General features: G+C 43.6%; 1 protein-coding gene across 1 annotated transcript in view; it reads left to right on the top strand.

The window, feature by feature from the left end:
• gli2a (GLI family zinc finger 2a) overlaps positions 1–21,478 on the top strand; it is an 85,981-nt gene that overhangs the window by 14,934 nt on the left and 49,569 nt on the right. The window contains exon 2 of the mRNA XM_073473874.1: positions 3,237–3,376. Coding sequence (XP_073329975.1) covers positions 3,262–3,376 — 115 coding nt within the window. The 5' untranslated portion in view covers positions 3,237–3,261. The remainder of the gene's footprint in view (positions 1–3,236; positions 3,377–21,478) is intronic.

Raw genomic sequence — 21,478 nt, 5'->3', positions numbered from 1 at the left:
CGGCCTGTAGGGAGACACCGGGCAGAGGGGGGTAATGTAACAGCCCCACAGAATTAGGGAAAGAGGTGGGTGGGTGGGTTGTGGGGGGGTCAGGGTGAAGTTGGGGCCACTTTCTGAGAAATGAACTCAGAGCTACAGAGACAGTAGGGCTGGACTATATGTTGTTATTATATCTTCTAGCTTATTATAGAAGATTATAGCTTCTGTTGACTCGATATAGTCTAAAAATATCACAATACTATGTTAAATGTGCAGTATGTAGGAATTTTTTCTCCAAATCATTCAAAAATTAACTAAAATGATCAACAATGTGATTAAATAACAGTTTTGACTTTAAGACCTCTATGTAGTGTTGCAGAGAAATCTACTAAAGTTAGCATGCTAACAAGCTAGCCCTGGCCTGTCCCACTCCAAAGCTCCTGTGCTAACGGTGTAAACACTTCCCTGGTGCTCCGAGCTCCCACACCGGACTGCTAACTGGACAGCTAACTTCTAGCAGGTAGTGGTTACTCTGCTGATTTGCTGCCCACTTTCTGTTTTGAGTTTGAATTTCTGTTTTGAGTTTGAATTTCGACAGGTGGCCGATTCTTACATATTGCACCTTTAAGGCCGTATCACCCAGCTCTGCTACACATCAGATCCAACAGTCCACTAAACTGCACCTGCTGGCATTTTTTCTATTTTTCAGTGAATGACCTTTACAGGTGCTTGTACCCCAAACCTCTCTTCATCAAAATATTGGCTCGAGGTTCAGAGGCAATTGGAAAGCAAATAGTTGGCATGCTGTAAAAGCGTGGAAACAGCTATTAATGTGGTGCCAGATGTTCATCAGACGCTGATGTTAAGGGGAGGATTCTCAGTTATTTTTAAGGGGGCAGGCTGCTTGGAAGCCAAGCTCCGTTGCTGCGAGCACTGGTGTGTTCATGGGCACATCTTATCTGGGCCAAGAGGGGTTCAGTACCAAAAGGAGCCTGTTCGCTGGCCAACTCTGAATAAGATAAAAGCCCATGAAAGAGCACATTAAATTCTATCACAAAGGTGATGTCAGAGTGACGGAGTTCTCCGAGACGAGACCCGAGGACGCTCTTGGCACCGGAAAAAAAAAGAAACAGATGCAGCCTAAACCTGTTAGTCACCCACCTCTAATCGGCTTACATTGGCTCGGTGACAGGCGACTGGCACCTCCGAAGGGTCGCAGACACGGCTGCTAATACACACACCTCACAATAAAGGATGACATGTTGGATATCCACATGAAACCAAAGACAACACTTCACACATCGGCTGTAACCAGATCACTGAGCAGTTACCTTTGACAGTATCATTCTCTGCGCTCATTATTATTATTATTAACATGTTCCCATGCTCTCTAAGTGTTACTGGAGGGAGAGAATGTGTTTTTAATTTGTTCCTTTCATCCTTTATTTTGTGGTCTTTCTTACAGCCAAAAATCACATTTGTTTCCCTGACTTGAGCGAGAGTTAATTTCCGGATTGCTGTTTCAGGGTGTTGTTTGTGTCCTTTGGGCACAAGTCAAGCCATAAACACATTTTGTTTTATAAGACTCGAGATTTTAAAATGACTTCTTTGGTATGTTCGTGTAAAGTTTTAATCAGCTCACTTCCCATAGCGGCCAACAGGTGTGAGCGGCGAACTGAAGCGCTTCGCTCGGATGCCCCAAAGCATTCAGATGTAAAAATGTTTTCTCGCTTTTCCCAAACATGGAAAGATTTTCCCCCTCCGCACCTGTGAAATATGAAGTCACCCCCTCCGGTTGCATCCAGTTGCTCGCTCTTGCCATAATGTCATCTCAGCGCTCTGTCAAAGCACACAGACATTTTCTCACCGGCGTCTGAAAGCAGGTGGAAAAGCGACGACCTCGCTGGAGAGCGTGGAAGGCCGGCGCTTCCCTCCCAGGCTGCCACTGGGTCTTGTTTGTTCTCGCCAGAGGATGATCTTGTAGGTCCCACCAAGTCAAACAAGTGGCGCGTTGCCAAGTCATCGAGCCATTCACACAGACGTGAGGAGGTTATTGACACAGTGTGTGTGCGGCTCTAACCTCGGCGCTGAGAGCCTCTCACATCTACAATTGGAACAGAGGAGCTGTGTGAACTCATTACATCAAACTGAGGAACCTGCGTGTGTGTTCAGGTCCTGACCCGACTTCATTTAGTCTGACAGAATAAATACATACACACCTATGGAGCAATCACAGGGCAAACACTGTAATACACTTCAATAGTCTGGAATTTAACAAAAAACTGCAGCATTTAAAATAGATTTAAGTTTACTATATTTAGTTTAAAGGGACAGTTCACCTAAAAATCAAAAGTACATATTTCAGTTTCTTCTAAAAGTGCTTTTTATCCGTCTAGATTGTTTTGGTGTGAGTTGCAGAGTGTTGGAGATATCAGCCTTTTATTGAATATAATGAACTAGATGGCACTCGTACATTTGAAAGACTCAACATCGATGTCTCTTTCCAGAAATCATGACCTGGTTAAAGATAATCCACAGATCTTGTTGTGAGAAGTTTCATCTTCTCGCTGTATCGCTGCACACAGGGAAGTAGGTGATGAGAGGAACGCTAACTAAGCTTGCCAGCGTTACGTTGAGTACGAGCCTCTCGTCCACGAGAAGATGCACACTTCCTTCTGCACAGTGATGCGGCTGGTGGGTGTAGTTCAGTAGAGTAACAAGTAACTAGGTCTGTGGGTTATCTTGAGTAGCCGGGTCATGATTTCTTTTTTTGCCGCTTTCGGCATCACAAGCAGAGAGAAGGCAGACTTCTTGGTCATTGTTTGTCAAGATGTGTGGGCCGTGTCACGTTTCTGTATTTTACTTAATATTATTTCAGATTTTAGTGTTTATTTGCAACTTTCCTGACTTTAAAATCACATCTCTAGTTCTAAGAAAGTCTGTTTGTTTTGCTGGAAGGTAAAAACTTCCTGCAGTTAGCAACAACAAACGGCTAATTTGTTAGCATACAACAAACTACAACTCCCATGAACTTTTGCGAGCATGTGCGTGCATGTTTGCTTGGTGCATGGTGACTTTTTCCACCGTTTTAGCTGATCTTCCAGCTCTTTCCACTGCTCAGCGAATCTTTCCTGCTGTTACTGCAGTTGTGTTTGACGTCACATTTTAAAGAAACGACAATATGCGATTGTTATTTAAAAACGTCTGTGCAGCATCAGATTATGTTTCTGACGTTTGTCTCTCTCTTGTCTCTCCAGGTTGTGACAGGAACAGGACAGCAGCATGGAGACTTCAGCTCCAACAGCCACAGAGAAGAAGGAGTGTAAGAGTTCAGGTCTGGATGGAAGCAGCTTCTCAGAAATCCCGAAGAAGCCCTCGCCCACCACTTTGACCAGAGGTACGGCTCTTTTCCAGTGCTGCTGCAGAATAACAGTTAGTCAGGTCTTTTTGTAGTTCGGTGAAAGAGGAAACACTTCAGGTCTGTTCCTTTTAAACGCTCGAAGAGTAAAGCACTCTTGAATCTTTGTTTTTTCTGGAGGATCATGAACTCTGCAGTGAACTGAAGCATTATGGCTCCTCACATAAGTAGCTGGGTGGCACATGAAAAGAGTTAGACCAAGAGATGGGGGCCGCATGTTTCAGAGATGTCAGGGAATGGGTGATGAAAAAATGTTATAATGAGGCCGAAAGACCTTGTTCTCACCTCCCGAGTGTAAATTTCATGAATTACTAAAAAGGGCTGGCATAGCAGTGGACAACATGGTGTATCAGAGGCCCTGGATAAAGGCTGGAAGATGGGAAGCACCTTTGAAATGCTAAGAAGATGTCGTATGACATTGTGGCGTTAGCGGTATTTCAGCTTAATGATGGGCTTGGTGGCCTGCCACAAGAGGAGCCGTGAGCATTAATTGTTTAGGGATGCGGGGTGAGAAAGTAGGACGTTTCAGTGCACCCTCGCTGGCACCTCCACAAAGAACCCACAAGTTTTTTCAAACCAGCAAAGAAGAAAATATTGCTCTTGCCACGACATGAATTATTCAGTCGTGTACACAGATATGACCATTGTGTGTCATGTCGGCTGTGGGGGTTGAATTTTTCTAACCTTGCCCCGCTGAAAAAAAGTAGTGTGCCACTAATCAGGAGGTTATTTGTGCTTGTGAGGTAACACAGAGGGGGCAGGCTGTGCAAGATCCCCACTATAAAGGGGTCATAATTAAAAGATGAGAGCTCATGTTTTCATTAGTGAATGTGTGATGAAAACTCCTCATAACGAGGTTTGAGGACCTTGCTGGGGCCTCTGAGGTACACAGCGTTATAAATTACTAACGCCTGCTGGTGGAACCGGCTGGTGGACACTGAAACCCCTCAGGAACGACGCACTGGCACCATTGGAGGGGCCACCGCAGGAACATATCATTCAAGTGGTTTTACAGTTTAATGAAGGGCCTGGTGGCCTGCCATCACAAAGCTCACTTTGTCGCACGGGGACAGTAAAAAGTAGGACGTTAGCAAGTCATTAGATAGTTTTAATGCTCTGCTTTTGTTTTCAATTTGATTATTCCTTGTTTTGTATTCGAGCTGGTCGTCACATTAGTATGCGTGTGGAGACATAGATATAGGGCAAATGTGAATAAATCAAGTAGCTCGGAAACATTCTTTGTAAGACGTCTCACTGAAAGGTCCTCTTTTATTTGTTTTTATTTATTTATTCAAAACTGAATCACAAAGTTCTCAAAACCCTGCAGACTGCTTTATATTCACCCAAAAATTAAACTTTAGTCTTTATCTACTGACGCCCATGCTCATAGAAAGTAAGGTGAGGTTTACAGTCTCCAAAACGTTAGTGGAGCTTCACAGTAAAACAGTGTTTCAGCGTTCTCCTAAACAAATGAAGTGGATGTGGACTCGTTTTAAACGTTAAGAAACAACCGAAGAATTAAATAAAATGTCTCCATACAGCTCGTCCGCCGTAATCCAAGTCTACGGCAGCCGAAGACTAAGCAGAAATCTCCACCGCTCATCGACGGTCTAAGTAACATCTTTGCAAAATAGATTGACTTCAGTTATTGAGGAGAATGCTCCAGAAATCTTTTTCGGACTATCCGACTGGACTTTCCATCAGCTTGGGGACGCATAGACTAAATTTCCATTATTGGGTGAACTGTTCCTTTAAGCTTGTAAATGAAGCCGCACCATACAACCGTGTAACTTAAGCAGAAACATCCTGAGAACGTCTTGTTCGCCCTAATCCTTTGTGTCAGCTGGACAGGAATCTCATAACTCGTTTCATGAGAGCTCACTTTGCTTGTGTTTCATGGAGACATGCTGCGCTCCGAGTGCAAAGACATAATGTGAGAGCGTCTGCAGGGTGTGATTCAGGGTCCGAGGGGAAGTAGGGGGAAGCCAGGGATGCTGCCTGGAAAAGCGCAGGTTGGGTTCGGCCTGTACGATAGGAATCAGGCTTCTTTCTCAGGACCTTGTTAATGGTTTTAAATGAGCGCCCACATTTGGTGTGACAGCCTGCATCTGTCTCGCAGCTACAGGGCGTGCTACCACAGGCTCGGCCCTTGCAACCCGACTCCCGGGCCCCCGGGATTTACGAGTCTGTGTCGGCTTGTGCTTTACCATGTCAGAGTAACATGTGTTCAGATTAGGTGCCCGCTACCAGGACTGTAAAACATCTCAGGGTTTCAAAGGAATACCTGTGATTGATGCACCCCCCTCCTTCTTACTTCACGCCAGAAACGAGCATGTGGACGCTCAGATGTGCTGCGTTTCCCCTTCGTCTGAGGACGAGCGACAGTTTCAAACACGGAGCTGCCAACTTGTTGTTTTACGGCCCTTATTATATTCAGAGAAAGTTTTGCCAGGGAGAATTTTTTCCATCATCCCTCACGTTGGTGTTGACTGTACGAGGCCAGTGGAGCAGACAAGCTCGCTAACACTGATTATTTCTGCCTAACCGGTGTCTTATATTCATCTTTCTCTGGGTTTGGCCGCAGCTTCTGAATTGCAAACGTAGATTGATGTTCCTCAGCATAAAAAAACACATTGTCCGCAGATAATTATTCACGGTTTGATGTATCTTAGGAGGATGCCACAGAAACATCTCCTCACTTTTGTCAACGCTTGCCGTCTCACTTGTACTTTAAATCACGTGGCCTCGAGCCTTTCCCCCGTGCAAATGGATCAACTGCAAGTCCGACTGGTCAGCATAGCGTAGATGGATGAAGAAGAGAAGTCTGGTGTAATTACTCTTGCAGGGAGGAGAGCGTGGCTCTGCGATAAGAAGCCGTGTGTTAATCACAGCCATCGTGGGTAAGTCTGAGATGGAGCTGGAGTCTGAAGGGGTCTCCACTGGGGTCTCCGCACTGGCCTTTCTCTGGAGGGTGCTCCGGAGCGGGTCACGGCCCCCCTCTGGCAGAGAAAAATGTCCCAGAGAAAAATAGACCCCCTCCTCTCATCGGCTCCCTCCCCGTCCGCAGGCCTACTCCAAAGGGACGGCCACTAATCTTCCTGAGAAAGAGATTTCTGCCTTTCTTTCTATGTTCCTAAATGAGGCTCTTACGCTGCTGTGGTTCCACAGAGCGGGTGAGAGGTGGAGGAGGTGTTTGTGGGGGAGGTAGGAGGCTCAGTGGCCTGGGTTATGCAGGGATGACCGCATTCATGCCAGACCCCTGTGCCCCCTCTTTTGGTTTAACTCCTTGGCCCTCCACCTCCAGTTGAATCGGAGAATTTATCTCCTGATGCCTGAAGTGTGCGGCGCAACTTTCATGTGTCTTTCCTATTTAAAGAAATGCTGTAGATCGAGTTACAAGCCCGTACGTACAAGAAACGCCTCCCCTGGCTCCAAAACCCTGCAAAACATGTCATGGATTTCATTTTTAACAGCTCAAAGTACATCTCCCCAGTGCTCTCTATCAGGTGTCATCTTAACAGCGTATCAATAAATGCCTTTCCTGATACTCGAGAAGACCTGCGAGCAACAAGCTTACAGGAAGGCCTATTGACCAAGTCCCGCTGTTGTTTATTTTCCTGTCAGGGTCTATAGCAGCACACTATCAGGAACTCGCTCCTTTTCCTCTAAGAATGACTTCAAGAGATATTGTTTCTGTCCCGGAATCACTTTCAATTCATGGCCTTTTGTTTCGCAAAACTTCGAGCTTCATCGTCCGCAGAGTCAGTTTACACAAAGATTTTGTGCCCTGTGTGTCCAGTATGTGCCCGAAACTTGAGGGAAGGGATGCAATGATTATAGATTTTAGTATGGATGATTATAGTCCTGGAAAAGTCTCAGTTTTATGACTGTAATGCGTCCATTTATTCCACAACCCGACGGCTGTATACAATCACATGAGCATTTATTATTTGAGGCTTTAAGTACAAAATAATACATAAAAATAAAGTAAATTTGAGGTGTTGGACCTTTAGCAGCTCCTTTTTTATCAGTAAATTGGAGGATTGGATGTTGTGTGCTAACCAAAGACATTTAACAGAAAAACCCATTCAAAAAAACCCATCTGACTTTGCAAAAATGCTAACTGTAGCACGACATATATAGTTTAGTGTTGAATGTGTCGTTCCTCAAACACAAATGAGGGAAGTTACTCTCGTGACAGCCTCTAACTTTTTCTTACCTGAACTTGCTGCTGCTCGGCAGTTTAAGATTGTTTTCGTTCAACCTCCAGCCTCAACATTTGTTTAATTTTCCTCGCTGTACAACCGTTTACAGAATAATAATGTCTCTTTTTGAGAGTTAAAATAGAAACAGTCGATGCAGCTGAATATAAACACGATGTTTTAACAGTGAAAATGGTTCATCACTGCATCACAGGACCGATCTAATGTAACACATCCATTTTCTTTTTCATTCACATATTCATATATTCCCAGCCTGTCTGCTTGAAAAAAACCCTTGAATGGCTGACTGTCTGTCTCTCTACAGTGCTTGCATTAATTCATGTGGCTTTTATAAACAGTTAACTTGGTTGCTTTCCAAGTCGCCCCTCCACTCCCCTCCATCCTCTGTACGTCTCTCTCTCTCCGTCTTATCTCGAGTTTCATTCTGTGCACTGGCTGGCCAAGACTGGATTTAAAGATTAGATATGCTAAGTGAAAGCAGAAGGGGGACATCTTGTTTTTACATTGTTTTTTTGGTTTTTTTGGTCCTGCGTAAAAGCCAAAAACATAGGTTTTTGAGCCGCCTAGCACTCGCTGAAGTTTGCTGCCTTTATCATCACTCATTACAGGGCGTCTTCATCACAGACGAGCCGCTGGCCTACATACTGAGGAGGCAGCGCTCTCCTCCAGTGATGTTAAGCAATTGTTCACACGGGGGTTTTGAAGCGTATCCTGTATGTATTATCACTCCATTTTCTTACATTTGATTTAAAACTGAATTATCCATAAGTTCGCCGGATTCTTTTTTATGTTTACTTGAAACAAGTAAGCAAAAGAAAAAAACGCGAGCTGAATCCAACCAGAGGGTTCAGAGGAATTCTTAACAAGTTGAAAGCACCGCGGAGACTCGTCTTCCTGATTTTGAAAAGGAATTTCTCAAGACAAATGTTTATTTAAGTGAATGCTTAGAAGACAGTCGGAAAAAAGGGCGAGTATTAAGCCGTCTTCGGATTGTATTTTCTTTCTTCCGATGGCTCTTTTGACTGAACGGAGGACTGACAGCTTCTGGCACGTCTCTAATGTGGTTCTGAAACATAAATCAGGCTCAAATGAGAGGACATTTCTGATATTGGTTGCTTCTTTGGAAAGCTCTGCCTTCTCTTCAAAGCCAGCAAGAAAAAAAAAAAAAAAAAAAAAGCAACGTGGTATGCTTTGGGCAATGTCGGCGAATATAAATCTCTCTCCGTACCAGAGGCGTCTACACACACAGGGCCCAAAGACAACATGTTACATTCCTCGCCGTTTACAAGCAGTGGGAGAGGAGGTGGAGGCAATATATGGATGCTTTAGGGGATTAACCAACACCCCGTCCGCCAGCTTTCTCTCCCCATCCCTCGAGTCTCTCCCTTCTCCCCGGCTTGTACTTCCCTTTTTCTTTTTGTGCTTCATCCTCTCTTAAACAGAAAGCTCTTTCCCAGCATGCAGAGTGTAATCCATGCCCCGGCCTCTAAGACACTTCCTGCCTGTTTTGTTTGTCGGACTGATGGGAATCGGTCCAATAAGGTGCCTGGCTCTCTCCTCTTCTTTAAGGTGTCGCCTCAGGCAACCGCTTTTTTTCTTTTGACGGGAAGACGGCCCACGTTATTAAAGAACTCGTTGAAAGTCAATGCCTGCGAGTTTCTGTGCTGCAAACTCTCAATCTCCCTGACCCAGTGTAACCCTCGGTGTCCGTCAGACTCTCAGCCACCAGCCTGCCAGCCTCGGCTACTTTCATCTGCTAATGTAGCCCCAACACTCACAGTTCAAGTGAAGCAAAATAAACGTCCGAGGAGTTTAGACGTGGTAAAACAAAAATGTGTGCTAGTTGTAAACACGGGCGGGAGGCGCTTATGTAAACAGGCCCGGTTCCTATGGCTGAGTTGGTCTAGAGGCGGACAGTTTGTGGTCAGGCTCTTCCGGTTCGTGTCCCCTCACCCCCTCCCACACCGCCACCCCTCCTCGGCTGCAGACACAGCTGTGGTCTGCCCTCGTGGAAACGCTGCTGGAGGAAAAGAATTAATCACAGCGCTGCACGGAGCAAAAAAAAAAAAAAAAAAAGCCCACTCACCCACGATGAGACGTGCATGTCTGCAGTCACTCAGGCATCAGTCGAGAGTCTGTTAGACAGTATACACCTCGAAAGTTTGCATCTGCATATATCTCTCCTGGGAAAATGTTACTACTACTGTTAAAGGAAAAGTTCAACCAAAAATGAAAATTCAGTCATTATCTCCTCACCCTCATGCTGATGGACGTCAGGTGAAGTTTCATAGTCCACAAAACATTTCTGAAGCTTCACAGCAAAACGGCGTTCAGAACAGCATTCTCCTGAACAACCGAAGTAGCTGGAGACCTAACATGTCTCCATACAGCTTGTCCGTCATGATCCAAGTCTCCAGAAGCCCTGAGATCCCAAATTGATTTGAAAAGATGTCATGTACACCCTTAAAGGCGTTGGCGTGCACCCCACTTCAGAGGGGGGTGCACACTTATGCTCTTAGTTTAGCAGCTACAGTGAAGATTACGGCTTAAAAAGGTCGTAAAAAACATCTTTGTAACCAAAAAAAACATAAAATTAAAACACAAGACATTTTTTACACCCTTAAGGCGTCAGTGAGCCCCACTTCGTGCTAACACTTTTAGCTTAGCAGCTACACTGAAGGTTTCTGCTTTAAAACGGGTGTAAGTGATGTATTTTCAAATCAGTTTGGGTTCTTGGGGCTTCAAGAGAATTGGATGAAGTTTAAACAACCGGAAAAAAAACTTGAAATGGCTCCAGACAGCTCATCCAGAAGCCCTGAGATCCCAACTTCTTTTTGAAAAGACGTTATTTACATCCATTTTAAAGCTGAATTCTTCACTGTAACTGCTAAGCTAAAAGTGTTAGCACAAGCTCAACCTCATGTCAAGAGTGTAAATATTGTCTTTTCAAATCTACAGTATTTGGGATTTAGAGCTACTACCAAACTTGGAGGTGAGTCGATAATGACTGAATCTTCAGTTTTGGGTGAACTGCTCCTTTAAGATCCCAGAAAGCCAAAGTTGAGTTGTGTTTCAGTCCGAGCTTTGCCAGCGGACAATTACAATTAATGCCTGGTCTAATTATGTTGTAGCCGCTCCAGAATACAAGAGGAGGAAATTGATTTTTTCGCCATCAGTGAAACTCTTCCTGAGGGAGACGCAGCTTCTTGTAATCACACATCTAAGGTTTCACTGCCTCTGCTAGCATTTAGCAATTAGCCTAATCACTGAGAGTCACACAGAGCCAGACTTGTTCTTACACAGCACCTGTCAGCCAGTGGGTGAACTAAATAAAATGACCACGGCCAGAAACAATACCAGAACGCCTCCTGCCCAGTCAGCAGCTGGGGTTTGCAGCGGAGGCGGAGGAATTCTATAAACATTTATGGAAAAATAAACCTTTACAATATATTTTCATGGCCACATCTCCAGGAGGGTGAATCTCTTCTCCAGACTGGAAGTGTGCGGCCGTGACACCGGCCCGGCCCGGCCCGGCCCGTCCCCCCAGTGGCCTCGTTCCAGGGACAGGACGCAGGCGAGTCGCAGTAAACCATGCGACCAGCAAAAATAAGCAGATGAGGTTGGCCAGAGTAAATACAGTGGACGCAGGTATAACAAACAGAAGCTGCCCACAACTCGTCTGCTGCTGGAAAACATCCTAAAAAACTGGATTAGAGAGGAAAAACAGAAAGGCTTCACAAACAAATCAAACCTGGTGTCATTGTGGACAGTTTTTATGTTAACTGTGCTATAAATTTAAGGCAAAATAATTGAATTTCATGCCCATGAATCAGATTTAAGACTGTAAGATGGGACTTGGAGTTGAATATATTTTGTCAGACATACAGTACAAGTGAATAAAGGAACTGGACGCTGATGTTTCCTCCACAGTTCCTCTCGTACCATTCTGTACTCGGGTATATAAAAAAAAAGGATTTTCTGCCAGCCATAAGCATCCATTTGCCACAGTGTCATATTCTTTGTGAGAAAGTGCTCCGGGACTGCGCTACTATTAGTTACACTGCTCTGTAATCACAGCAAATCCTGTCATGAGGCCGTTGTAGGGTTGTCACGGTCCCTCGGAGAAAAAAGCAAACAAAATGCTGCCATATGGAAAACTGATTTGTAATGTCATTCATCATACAGCTGCAGGAAACATGCCGGGAGAACCAGGAATAAAGACAAGTGGCTCTGTAACAGCTGGGTAGCAACAGATGATTGAGTGCTGTCCCTGGCAGGGGTTGGCAGGGTACTTATTTTATTTTTTTTTTGGTTTTGAAAGAAGCCGCGAAGGTTTCTAGAAACAGGATGTCTGAGATTTGAATCTTAACTTCTCCTCATTTCACTAACCTAAACATTACATCTGCCCTTTGGCTGATACTCTCGTCCCAAAGTGCTTTACGGTGCCGTTTTTAGCTCGGATGGCTGAACAGAATGTGCCGGTGGACGTACTGCGAAGTCTTTGTTTTTGTAATTACACTTTAAACTGTGAAGGATATGTGAAGATGTAAATAACACAGAGGAAATGTGAACGGGGTGATATAAAAATGAGAAATGAGAAGCCTCTTTTCTCAAGTTAACGTGTTATATTTTGGTCCAAAACCACTAAACCAAGCATTAAACTGTTCATTCATACAATAAAAATGCCCTCAAACCATTTCCTGTCAAATAAAAATCCATAACTGCTGAATTAAACTTTTGTCCGAAGATTCATCGCTTTTTGCTTTAGCTTCATTACATCAGTGGACGGAGGCGACTGTCTAATAAACAGTCTACGAATGAAAAGAGGCTGTTGAATGAAAGCCTGTGTGTGTGTTAGCATAGCGTGTAAGCCTGTTGTGTTTTGTTTGCCAGGTGATTTCCCCGACGGTGTTAGCTAAGCCTGAGAATTTTTGGCTCCGGCTTCAAAGAGCAGCAGGGTCGTCCCCCTCAGCAGCGAATACAGACATGTTCTCTGCAGACATGGATCCTGACGTGCACAGAGCTGCACGCAGACAGCTTGACCAGCATCATCCTGCGTTTTGATTTGTTGAAGTCGTCTCAGAAGATGCTTCTTTACCTGTTTTATTTAAATCACTGTATATTGAAAACTTGTAGGCAACACAAGGAGACGCTTGACTCTGGGAAACTGTGTTGGTAATTTTCAGATTAGATTTTCAGATGGGCATGTTTCAGAACAGATTACTCAATAATGAAAATGAAAACTATCATTAGATTCAGCCCTGTACTTACATTCACACACACTCACAATGCACACAGTCATACCGTCAGTGCATCCACGCTAAAGCTGCATTTAAAAGTTGTATTCTGCTTTAATTATATTCGATACATTAACTGTTTACATTCTTTCATTTACTTTGTGACGATCATCTGTTTCTGACAGATTTTAAACTCACCTGTGCAGCCGCCATATTTAGGTTCTGTCATACTTTATGCTGTAGCTACACCACAGCCCCTGCTGCAACCGCTAACTGCTGCTAACTGTAGCTGCTGTTAGCTAGTAAGCTCAGTTAATCATGCAGCTAGCGGCCGTATTAGCTGACTCTACCCGGACTGTTGACTCTGAGCACCAGGGAAATGTTGGTGTTGTTTGTCATCACCTCTTGAGGTACACAATGGCCAGGGGCTAGCTGGTTAGCATGCTAACATAGATGTCTCTGACGTGGATGAAATGTTGAACGTATAGCGTTTTTTATATCCAAAAGGTCAGAGGTTAGATGCGCTGTTTTTAGATTATAGTTTTTTCATGATTACAAGTTAAAATACAAGTTTTAATATATGTCCCACAAGAGTTCAGAGAGGAGGGACAAAGTCTAAGAGTTTTAACACAACAAATCTTATTAGATCTAAATCTTATCTTATTGGCTCACTACATCTCAGCCTTTCTCACCCCTCAGATGTGCATAAACTACAGGTTGTGAACTTCTTTTTAAAAATACAAAAATGTGAAATGATCAGTTATCTTGTCGGTATTTGCCAGGAGAAGCAGGTGATTATCAGTAATCTGTATCGGCTGATAAAAACCCCATAACGTGCACCCCTAGATCTCACCATCTGAGACTCAGCATTACCAGATGTTGGCTGTGATGCAAAGTTTTGTTCTTTGCTGACCAAAAGAAGGAGAAGAAAAAGGAGATTAAGCCATCGTCCTATTGGTCAGGCCTTTCACTGTGTACACAGAGCTTTATGAGAACAACCTGTGTGGACTGCATTGTTAAATATAGCCAGCTCAGTGTGAATTTGTTCTCTCACAGTCTCTTCATGACTCTGGCGGCTTAACACAGTCTGTCTCCAGATCGTTGTCTTATCAGAGATTATGAGGTTGGCATCAACTGTCATGGTAAAAGATCGTACTGTCTGGCGTGTTGTGGCACGGTGCCTCCTCAGTAAGCACACTCAGCCACTAATAGATGCACAACATAGCAGCCAATGCACATAACCCACACGTAGCCTTGTTTCTGTTTGTGCATTTTGCAATACCTGTCACCATCTTGACTTTATCATAACTGCAAGAAAAAGTGCAATAGCATGTGCAGCTCAGCTGGAAAAGACACATTTTCTGAACATGTGCACTGGCAAGACTCTGCGTGCGTATCTGCGTTTGCTTTTTGCATGAGTGCAGAGCACATTCTCCGAGTGTTCGCCTTGGCAAAACAGGTTTGAGATGCTTAAGCAATAAAGGTACTGTAAATCCTCTTTATTCAGCGGAGTTGTAGTCTTAAGAGAGAATCTGGCCCATCTGAAATTCCCACGGAACAAAGAGGGAGACGGGGGAGGGCGGAGGGTGACGGAGAGGAGAGAGAGGGTACTCAGCTGAAGAGGGGGTATTGTTTACATATCAAGACACTTCCTCTAACTCCCAGGAAAAGCAGTAATTTACCTTGCAAGGTTTTACAGTTTAATTTCTCCATTGTGCAGCGGGATAACCCTTTAATTATAGAGGAGGAAGTAGCCCTAAGCCCCGGACAGAGGGTGAGGGCTCACAGAGAGCCCCTCTCCACCAGCCTCGATCTGGATTTCTCCCTCCCTCTTCGCCGTGGCCATTTTGCCTGTTCATTAGCACTCGTGGGGTGTCTGGGTGCTCGCCAATTAGCGCTCCGCTCCAAACGATATTTCCTTCCGTGAGGCCAGACCAGCGCGACTGGTGGAGACTTATAGGCGTCTGGGCCCGAAGGACGAGGGGGGAATTGAGGGGTTGGCACAAGCTGCCAAAGCCCTGCGGACCCTTACCCTTTACAGACTGAAAATCACTTCATAAAATCATCCCAACGTTCGGAAAATTTAATGCAAAAACCATCTCATAACAACTTCGGTAATTAACATGCAGACTTGCAGAGTAAGGCATAATGACAGACGTGAGCAAATATTGACCCAAGTCATAAATGTTCCAAGAAGTATGTAGGGTCGAAATATATGGATACTGCAAAACCCTCCATCAACACGTTATTAAGTTGTGTGTTCAGTCTGGATAAATGTGCAGAGGGTTTGGGGGGTTTTTCACTCCTTTTTAAAGGCACTTTAACTTGAGGTGACAAGTGCCAGAAACCTTAATGGAAGTTCATTTTTCTCAAGACGTTTTCACTCTTGGGCTTGTTGGGTTTTATGGCAAGTGAGATCACCTCGAAACAAATTAAGTGAAATGATTAGTTGATCCACAGGAAATCTGTTAATCAATTTAAAAGTCATTTTCAAACAAAAATGCCAAATGTTTCCTAGTTTCAGCTTCTTATTGTGACGCTTTGCTGCTTTTCTTTGAATCTGTGATGGGCATTTCTATGAAAATAATCTTTAATTACAACCCTTAAACAAATATTGTTCTAGTTTAGAGCAAAGCAGATCAGCTCATGGCTTCATGCTTCACACTTTCCCAGCTGTCCTCTTCTGTTAGTGTATTGAATCAGGTCCTTCAGAACATGAAGCCATCAAGGTAACCAGTGATATTAAATTTCAAAAATGGAAAAAATCAGCAGATTAATCAATTCGCCCATTAGGATGTCAGTTAACCACATTTTTGATAATCCTTTAATCTTTTAAAAGTCATTTTTCAAGAAAAAATAAAAGTTTTACCTTCTTAATTCTGAGGATTTGCAGCTTTTCTTTGTCTCATGTGATCACAAACTAAATCTGTTTGAGTTTTAGACTGTCGATCCGACAAAACAAGCGATTTGAAGATATCAATATTTTTTTTAAAGTTTCTGACTGGACCAATTAATTGAGAAAGCGATCTGCAGGTTGTTACAGTCCTAAAACAAATATTGTTCGAGTTTAAAGCAAAGCAGTTCAGATCATTGCTTCATGCTTCTTCCAGCTGTCCCTTAATCCATTAGAGCATCTATACAAATGGGACGATCCCACGAGATCTGGCATCCAGGATCGAGGACATTGATTGTGCTTGTTTGCGCACCAAAAAATCATCTAGTATCATGTAAGGCATCTTATTGCATTGTCAGAGTGCTCATGCAAGGGAAGCTGTTTTTGCAGGTGTGCATTAAGCTAAGTCAATACTAGGCAGCTTGTGATTTTGTGAAATGAGCCTTGTGCTGTGTGTGTTATCCCGACTGGTTAGTGTTTAGCTCCGGCGGCTTGTCATAGCTGTAGAGACGGTGTAATTGCCCCAGAACTTGGCTGTGTGGCAGATGGAGTAACAACAATAATACAAGGCTTTTAATTTTTTTGGGTGAGTCACTCACCTTGAGTCGTCACAACCAGGACGGGCGACGAGAGCAGCTCGCAAAACTAGTTATGAATATTTAACACCAGATTCTTGCGGTGTTTTTCATGCTGAAGGATTATATTTGTGTTGCAGCTTTACGTGTTGCCTTTGTTACTCTCTGGTAACTCAATACTTTTTACACGCTGGCAATTTGTGCTGCCCTTGCTGCTCTCAGGAGTCTGAGCCGGCAGAAGGAACAGGGGGGTTTCTGTAGGCTCATGTTCAGCAAAGATTGCCTGAGAAATATTTTCCTACATAAAATTATTGCTGGAGGCAACACCTCAGACGGCTAACTGAACATTTCCAAATCATTTAATGCAAATGATTCTGTCAAAAGCATCCACTGCAGCATATTCTTTGACTTTTCTGTCCTCCGCCTGTGTTTAATGCAGACATTTCTACAACTCTGATCTTGAAGACAAGCATCTGTACGTTTATTAACCTCTGTCTCTCTCCTTCATTCTCTAACTTTCTCCCTCCCTCCTCCCTCTCCTCTTCACTCTGCTGCCACACAGTTACTAGCACCATTAGGCTGTCATAACACGGCACATATAACCTGAGGTGATTCCAGGACTGAGTGAACCGAGCGTCCCTGGGGCCAAGGCGCTGCGGCAGCCAAACAGGATTGCTACCTCATGGTCTGGGGTGATGGGTACCACATGTAAGCAGAGGCAACCGCTGGCTCTAATAGGAGCTGACAAGTGGCGGTCTGACAGGGGGAGATCAGATGGCGTTGGTCGGCCTATCGCTACAGACACAGAGAGCTCACTTTCTATAGGCCCTATGGCAGAGTGGTTTGCTTTAAATAGAGTCTTTGTACAGAGGAAACACTCGATCATGGCTCGCCTCCTGTTTGGTCTCTCCATCAATCTAGACCTACACTGGGATTCATATGGTCCCTGGTCTTTAACTAATCTTTTTAATGAAAGGCTCCTGTCGAGTTTTAGACCTCTGGTAGTGCTGTAGAGCTGTTTTTTTTCGAAGAATGGGTCCCTGTTTTTGTTTATCTCACACCATTGTACTGAACTACAGGTGGCTGTAACACACCAAGATGTGCAATCAATGTGTTCCTGGTGACCTCAGCCTATGTTTAGCAGTGCTTTTTAAAAACACCAACGTATTGGAGACGAGGGAACCCAAGTGTAAAGGATCCAACTCCTTTCTTTGTCTTTTGAAGCAAACAGACATAGATTTAAAAGTGTTGAAGTCTGAATGACTGTAGATTTATTTAAATTATTGTATATTCAAGTCAAAATGACCCCAGGTGGTTTTAACCATGTAAGAATGACACAAGTAATGTTTAATTTAAATAACCAAAAACTAAACGACATCAGAAATAAGCTAACATTTTGCTCTGATGGTTGTTTTTTCACAGTAGTTTATAATTTGGGTCCCAAGGGAGCACAAAGCCCAAAAAAAGCTTGACTTTCCGGGTATAACATTACCTGGATCATCTGCAACATTAGCATAACACACCAGAATCTCAGACTGAATGGAGGCGTAAGATTTGTTTTGAGGAAGACATTGTTTGTCATTGCCTTTCTAATCCTTTTTAGGCAGGATGATTTCATATTTGTCACCAAAACTGTTATGGATCATAGTTACCAAGTGATTCATATAATTTGTTTCTGATGTGGTCGCTGTTTGGTTTATAGGCACAAATTCTTCTTGGTCAGGCAAAGATTGCAGTCATGGTTGAAAGAAAGCAGATTTAACTGTTGGTGGTAAAATGGAGAAATGAACGGCGGTCTCCAGTGTCATAGTCACTTTGCTGACCCATCCATCCAGCCCAACCTCCTCCCCTAAGATACCACGGTCACGCTAGATCATCCTTTATTCCAGTAAACAGTCATAATTCACATGACCATGGGAGGTCCTGGTCAGACGTCTAATGCTGTCGCTTTACTCGTCAGTTGCTCCTTCACCTGAAGATCTCTTCTCATACTGGAAGTGTCTGTTGTGAAAAGTTGGCACGCAAACGTTCCTCCTCGCCCACTGTGACTCTTGTGCAACACCACACAAGAAGACATGCGATCACCAATCCACGAGGGAATCTGGAAGCGTCACAGCTTTTATGGAGTGTCAACTGGTATCGATGCCTGGAAATAGGACGGTGTTGTTTTTCTGACATGGTGCGGCTCATGAAAAGGCTCCTCAGTGTTGGTGTGTGGCCTCACATGTATGATGAGTATGTTGGATGCAGTCGGTCTGCTTCCCTTTAAGGACCACAGATTGCTCTGTTTGCAGCTACAGTCTCAGGGTGGTTTACAGAGAAGATCTTGTGGGCTACCGTCTTACAGAGATGGTTGGAAAACTAGTTGTTGCATGCTGTTAAAGGGACAATTCACCCCAAAATCAAAAGCACTTTTTTACTCTTATCTCGGAAATATCAGCCAAAGAGATGTTGCCAGGATTTAATGTTAGCAGTTAACGTTTCTGCAAACCAAAGATACGTCCAAGGTTGACATTTATATCAAGCGTGGCATATCATGTCTACATTATATGCTTACTAGCCACAACAGTGGATATTTTTAAGGACACCTGGGGATATTTCCCGCCATTTTTCTGGCATCAAAACTGGCTATTTATCATGGGAAGTCGGGTCATCTCCATCCTTTTTCCGAACCCTAACCAAGTGGTTTTTGTGCATAAACCTAACCAGAGCATAAACACAGAAAATCCAACCTAAACAAACTTCAACATAAAGAAACGTTCGGTTTTAACTTATCTGTGGTTTTGCAGAAATGTACTTAGCTAACATTTATTCTGGCAATTGGATTGCCAGCGTGCATTTACTTACGAACAAGAGGCTAGCTAAGTAAGCTAGCTAGCATTAGCCAAGGAGGACGCCATCATTGTTTACATCCTGTGCTAACACGAGTACGAGCCTCTGGTCCACGAGTAGAGGCACACTTCCTTCTGTGCAGTGCTACCGATGGCAGATGGAAAGTTCGGCAGAAAGAAAATAGTTTCGACATGAAACTGCACACTTGTTCCGTTCAAGAGAAGGCAGACATCGCTACTCTCAACTCAGCAACTCACACCAAAACAATCTGGATGAATACACAACACTACAGGTCAGAGGAAAAATATGTATTTACGACTTTGTGGTTAACTGTCCCTTTAATACATTCTCTCCATCTATGCTGTGTATAAGTGAGGTCGCCAAAGTCACAACTGGCTTCTCTGGAGTCATGAATCATCCCCCCCTCTCCTAAACCACAGCACAGAGTGCCACTTCACATGGTGTTTGTTGTGAGCGCTTAATGTGGTCCATTTAAAGAGAAGATTAAGAATAATACAGTGGCAGCATGTGGCACCCTTTTCCCCACAGAAAGAACAAGAGTTGGTTGATGGAGATCACAACTGCGCCACATGTGGATCATTATCGAGAGCCAGGCAGGGACTGTTAAATGTTCTCCGTGCTCCTAGATTGAAGCTTTGAAGCAAGGTGGAGGGAAAACGCTGTCTAATCAAGGCCTTGCAAAAACAAAAGCCACAATGCCTAAACTCTTAAGAAGACCATCTCCAACCTTAAGGAGCCAGATGGTTTGTGTTTGTTTGTTTCGATTGAAAGTAAACCAAATAGTGAAAGAATCACATGATAAGTCAGTCTGCAGTCATTTGTTTGTTTAGTGAGCAAAAACTCCCTTTGGGGATTTTTTTAAGACATATAAATCAACATTTTCTAGGTTTAATGAATGGAAATTCAGCACTGCAAACAGACTGTGAAGAAGGTTTTTGAATTAAATCAAGATAAGTGTGCACGACTTTACCCAGGATTTGCTCTGGAGCCTGGAGTTTGGCGCGAGTCCACGCTGTAATTGTTTCACCATGTCGCCGCTCAATTGACCGAGATAGCGTACGGAGCTCTTGTCCCGTTTTGGGGCGTCTTATTTTAGCCCTCCAAAATGTCAAGGTTTTGTACGAAATCCCACTGTTATCATCACTGTTGTAGTCTGAGTAAGTGGAGCTTAACTGACAGTGTCTTCAATTTATTCGCCAAATGTTTCATTTTGTGTGTTGATGGAAGCTCTCTGGCAGTAATTCAGTCTAGGAATGGGCTCAATGACAGAGTACACTCATTCAGTACAAAGGACTACGGTCCAAAGTGGTCCAAGTCCAAGTATGGGTCCCCGAGCATGGGTATGTTGTAATAATACACTTCAGATGTTATATTTAGGAAGCAAAAATGTTTTAGTTTTTATTGTTTATGGCACAGATTCACATTTTTCATCATCTCTGTCACAAATACCAGTGGTCCCAGTAGGCCCAGTAATGCAAGTACTTTTACTCAAATACTGTACACATTCTGAGGTACTTGAGGATTTACATTTTCTGCTAATACTCGGCAAATACTTTATACTCCACTATATTTATTTGACTCCTTTAGTTACTTTACATGCTGCATCAGAGCCAAAGTAGCACTTTTTAACTTAATTTCATGCATCTGCAATGCTTTTCGTTCTTGTATCTGAAGAAAGACGTCAGATGTCACAATCCCTCCGTACCAGCTAGACCCTCCGATGGCAGCCATTTGATTGACAGCTCCTTTGAGCAGATATGAGTTTCTATGCCCGCCCTAGAGCCTACAACAGCCAATGAGTGATGAGCATGCCAGTGACCCACTCTCACTACTTGTCCTCCCTCCTGAGCCACTCAGACGCCAGCCTCAAGATGACTAATGCGCCTTGTTATAATCTGATATGCTGCCGTCAGTGGCTAAGTTGCATTGTGGGTAATGTAGGCACCAGGTTTTGGAAAGCCAGAAGCCGATATCTCTGGTTCTGCAGTATCGATTTTGATCATTCGTTTATAAACTGTCAACAGTGACTCCAACTGTGTAATAGGAGTGCAATGCCAGCCCAGTTTACTCCATTTCAAAACCTGGTGCCTACATTACCCATAATGCAACTTTACCACATTACATTGAGCTTCCTCTGGAGCCACAAAAAGCTAAATACTACTTTAAGACACTTTAAGACTTACCAAAGTAATATTTTAACACGTATATCAAGGCACATATCGAGGACGAGTAGTACCCAGAAGAGAAAAAATCTATTTTAGGTTTGGATTTTAAAGCTTTATACTGAAAATAAGTCACTC

This window comes from Pagrus major, chromosome 9 (genome assembly GCF_040436345.1).
Source record: "Pagrus major chromosome 9, Pma_NU_1.0".
NCBI classification, from domain to species: Eukaryota; Metazoa; Chordata; class Actinopteri; order Spariformes; family Sparidae; genus Pagrus; species Pagrus major.
Note: the sequence above shows the minus strand (reverse complement) of the source record. Positions and strands in the feature narration are given on the sequence as shown.